Source organism: Phalangium opilio, unplaced genomic scaffold (assembly GCF_054372755.1).
Source record: "Phalangium opilio isolate 3A_F unplaced genomic scaffold, DU_Popi_V2 ptg000026l_1, whole genome shotgun sequence".
Taxonomy (NCBI): domain Eukaryota; kingdom Metazoa; phylum Arthropoda; class Arachnida; order Opiliones; family Phalangiidae; genus Phalangium; species Phalangium opilio.
The window spans coordinates 3,191,431-3,195,377 of NW_028324157.1; the positions used below are offsets into that span (position 1 = coordinate 3,191,431).

The 3,947-nt window shown below is 34.2% G+C and overlaps 1 protein-coding gene across 1 annotated transcript; it reads left to right on the forward strand.

The window, feature by feature from the left end:
- Positions 1-1,927: 1,927 nt before the first annotated feature.
- Positions 1,928-2,991, forward strand: LOC149691221 (uncharacterized). The gene is made up of 2 exons (XM_089869471.1): positions 1,928-2,505; positions 2,580-2,991. Exons 1-2 carry the CDS (start codon positions 2,102-2,104, stop codon positions 2,650-2,652), a joined length of 477 nt encoding a protein of 158 aa, XP_089725597.1. The 5' UTR covers positions 1,928-2,101; the 3' UTR covers positions 2,653-2,991.
- Positions 2,992-3,947: the final 956 nt, after the last annotated feature.

A 3,947-nucleotide genomic window follows, 5' to 3' on the forward strand; every position in this document is an offset into this window, starting at 1 on the left:
ATTGATTACCAGTAAAATAATTTATTTCAACGGAAAACGGTAATGGAACGTTGTTTTTTCTTAAGCATGCATTTAAGTTTCAATTAAATAGAAAAATTAATATCTGATCCTTCAGACAAGTGATAACCTCAGACTTATCGATACTTTTTAGGTCTTGATTCTAATCAAGACATTTTTGATTAATAAAAACTGTCTTTGCGACAAAGATGAGAAAAAGTAAGAGATAATTGCCGGAAGTAACAGAAATTCAAATTTTGACTTTTGTAGACATGATTATTAAACATTGAATATTTTAAAAAATTGCTTATCTTAGTTTTTTCACCAAAATACCTTTAGTAAAAGTATTTTATTGTGAAATATCTGCATAACATTACGCATATCTGGGAGCACTGCCGTGCTCCCAGCCAAGTCGAGCACTGACATCCTTTTCTCGAAGCAACTCGTGGCACTTTTAAACCCACTGTAACTTCGTGATGGTTAGAGGTAAAAGTCTGAAATTTTGCTTGCCGCGAGGACTGTCAATCCTAGCTCTAGTTTCCAAATTTCAAGTTCCTACCTTATATACTTTTCGAAATATCGCAGGTGAAATTTACCTTATTTTGTCACTCACTCACTCACTCACTCACCGATCATCAAAATTCTAAGGTACTTCTAGAGGAGATAGAAACTTAAAATTCAGGATTTAGTTTTCATTTATTTTATAAAGCACAGAAAAATTAAAACATCCCGAAATTTTTATAAAATTGTTCTTTAGTTCTTTATTTATAGGATATCGCGTACAATCTTTATTACATATTCTCTGCGGGTCGAAAGGGGTAATTCAGCGTAAATATGGACAAACGTTAGCGATTATATTGGCAAACGAAGTACCACGAGAGGGTCTTGTTTTAATATAACTACCGAAGTATAACGAGAGGGTCTACAAAAAGAAGTGAGATCCTATGAAAAACATTAACATGTACAAAAATGGGCCAAGCCTCGCCTCGTGCCCTTTCCGCTGTAAAACGTTCTGAGATCCCATGTAGAGCCAAGTCTGCCTTTTGATCTCATTCAATCGCCAATTGAACAATTATGTTATAAATTAAGTCCTTTTCCTAGTTAATAACCAATATTCTTTGACTCTATCATTATTATACATCTTTGTTCGTATCAAAAATATCGTGACTTGGCAAGCGCGTGTATATAAGGTTATGCATGACTCTTCTTATAAACTTGTACATATCCCCTCGACCATAAACGATTTAGTGAATATCCCTTCGATTATTTTAAAATCGGCAACGATTTAGTGAATTTCCCCTCGACTTCCTTTTAATATTACTTACCTGCGATTGCCAAGTCACGATATTTTTGATACGAACAAAGATTTATAATAATGATAGAGTCAAAGAATATTGGTTATTAACTAGGAAAAGGACTTAATTTATAACATAATTGTTCAATTGGCGATTGAATGAGATCAAAAGGCAGACTTGGCTCTACATGGGATCTCAGAACGTTTTACAGCGGAAAGGGCACGAGGCGAGGCTTGGCCCATTTTTGTACATGTTAATGTTTTTCATAGGATGCATTTTACTTTCTATTAAAAATATACAGTTAGGTTTGAGTATTCGGCTCTATAAGGAGAATAAAATATACTGAAAATCGATGATCGCTGATAAAATAAAACTAGTATTGAGACCTAACAAAATGTGTTAGTTAATTGACTATAACCCAAGGGATTGAGCATAGCACGAAGGGTCGGTCATTCGAAGAAATCATCATTCTCGAAATCGACATACATACACAAATATACACACAGACACGCCCAGTGTAATACCTCTCCATGACGTCATCGTCACTCGGAATGGTAAAGAGTGAGATAAAAAAATCTGTTTTATCAGGGTTTTTTTAAAGGCATAATGAAATGGTCAGACAGTTTTTTCATCGATTTATAATCACATAAAAATCAATAACGAAATTTAGTGAAACCTTTATAGATAAAAGCGATAAAAAAGGTCCCCCCCTTTACCGAGTTGAAATGATAGGCGTTTCGTATGTTATCAAATTATTTTAGCTGCTAGGCCATTTAGAGAAGGTTGTTTAAGTTTTAACAGGAGCTAATATGGTTTTCGAAGCCGGACATAAGAAAATAGGAAATAAGATGATAGCAAGGTGCTTGTACCAACGGTACCTAAATTTACAAGTGCCCCTCGATCAGATTCACAAAATTGTTCATTTTCGAGAAATAGCGAAGGAATTGGGCGTTAGTTCAAGAAGTCAAGAAAATGCAGCAAAAATGTTTAGGGGAAGATTCATAAACGATTATAAGAGTAGTGACCCAACGGAAGAAGGACTGAAAACGATTTTTATGAAATTAGTTAATTCAACAACTACCGAAGCTGACCCTTCTGAATCAACATCAAATGAAATTCAAACAAGATGGGGAGATTTATTGAAAGAAAATTATACGCCCAAGTCAGGCATGGCATCAAATACCGCATCTAGATTGTCAAATTTCAGTCCTAAGTTTGTATAAATTATTTAATTGTATTGTAAATCTGTTAAATCTATAAGTTAATTTTATTTTATTTTTCTTTTAGTTGTCAGTCAACTCCCGTTAAAGAACAAGATGAAAGGAACAATTGGGTAAGTTGGTTTTTTTTAGCAGCTTAACAATAAAATTAGTAAAATTACACTGTATTTCCACCAATTAGGATGAAGAAGATTTAATGGCGGATAATTTAACCCTAACTGGTCCTGAAATCACAGTTTCAAATATGACAGGCTCTCATGTCCCATTGCCCAATCAGATCTGAATCTCTTATGTCTTTTCTTAAACATGAAGAGGAGGCAAAAGCAACGCCATGATTTTAGTTATTTTTATTTATCACTTTTATTAATTCATTTGTTTGTTTATATTTTTAATTGTCTGTAATTTTTGTACAAAATTTAGTTCTTTTCTTTTGATAATTTTACATGTCTTTAGAATAAATTCAATTGTTCAAAGTAAAATATTGATTTTTATTAAGAGAGGGTGGTCCTAAATAGTGTTCCTGGCTTTTTTAAGTCCAAAACTTGGGCCTAAATAGAAACAGCCTTTTATTAATGAAGTCTTAAGGCACCATCTCGATTAAATCCGCTACATTTTTCAATATAATAAATAACTAAATCTAACAGAAGAGGATGTTTGCGCCATTCTTCAAAGGGTTCTAATTCTACATAACTTTCCATGTTGGTGAAATGTTCTTTTTTTTTTTTTTTTTTTTTGGAGGTTTCAATGCAAGCGGGTCAGAGGACCTCGGCAAGGATGTGATTAGTCAGGTTTCATTATGTGTGTAAGCAGGGGAAGGAAATGAGGTTTACTTGGGAGGTGACGGATGGGGTGTGGGGGTCAAGTCACCTCCGGCGGACACGGGGCAGTCGGCACCTATAGGGTAGGATCGCCGACATGTGTCTTATTCCCTCAAACTTTGCCTCCCAGAAGCTTAGCTTACAGGAGTACGCCACACTCCCGGCTGTTGGTGAAAATTACAGCAACCAATTTTTCAGAGTAGAAAATGACGGGTAAACTGTTCCATAGCGGCTCTTTGGTGACACGTGACCTGAGTTTAATAAACACTTGCAGTTTGTTTCCATAAGTCATTTAGAATGTTTTAGCAGACGATGCATGGGAGAATATCTACTATTTTAGAATTTGGGGTAATTCGGCAAAAGTTCGGCAAAAATAACTTCGGGGTAAAATAGTGTTTCACCCCATAATATATTGCCGAAAAACCCCTGTTTTACCCCAAACTTTTGAATTTCCTCAATATTAATGTATTATAAAGATAATATAAATTAATTTCAGTGTTTAATAGTAAAAAAGGGATTTACCAGCTTATAGCTTAGTTTTAATCTTAATTTTGTAGTTTAATTAAAAGTTATTTTAATTTTTGTCCCAAAAATGTACGTTTTTGGTCTAATTTTAT

Excerpts from the sequence above, each read along its gene's own strand:
- LOC149691221 (XM_089869471.1), top strand. The coding sequence starts at position 2,102 with ATGGTTTTCGAAGCCGGACATAAGAAAATAGGAAATAAGATGATAGCA. Across the intron at positions 2,506-2,579 it reads TTGTCAAATTTCAGTCCTAA|TTGTCAGTCAACTCCCGTTA; the intron begins GTTTGTATAAAT and ends TTTTTCTTTTAG.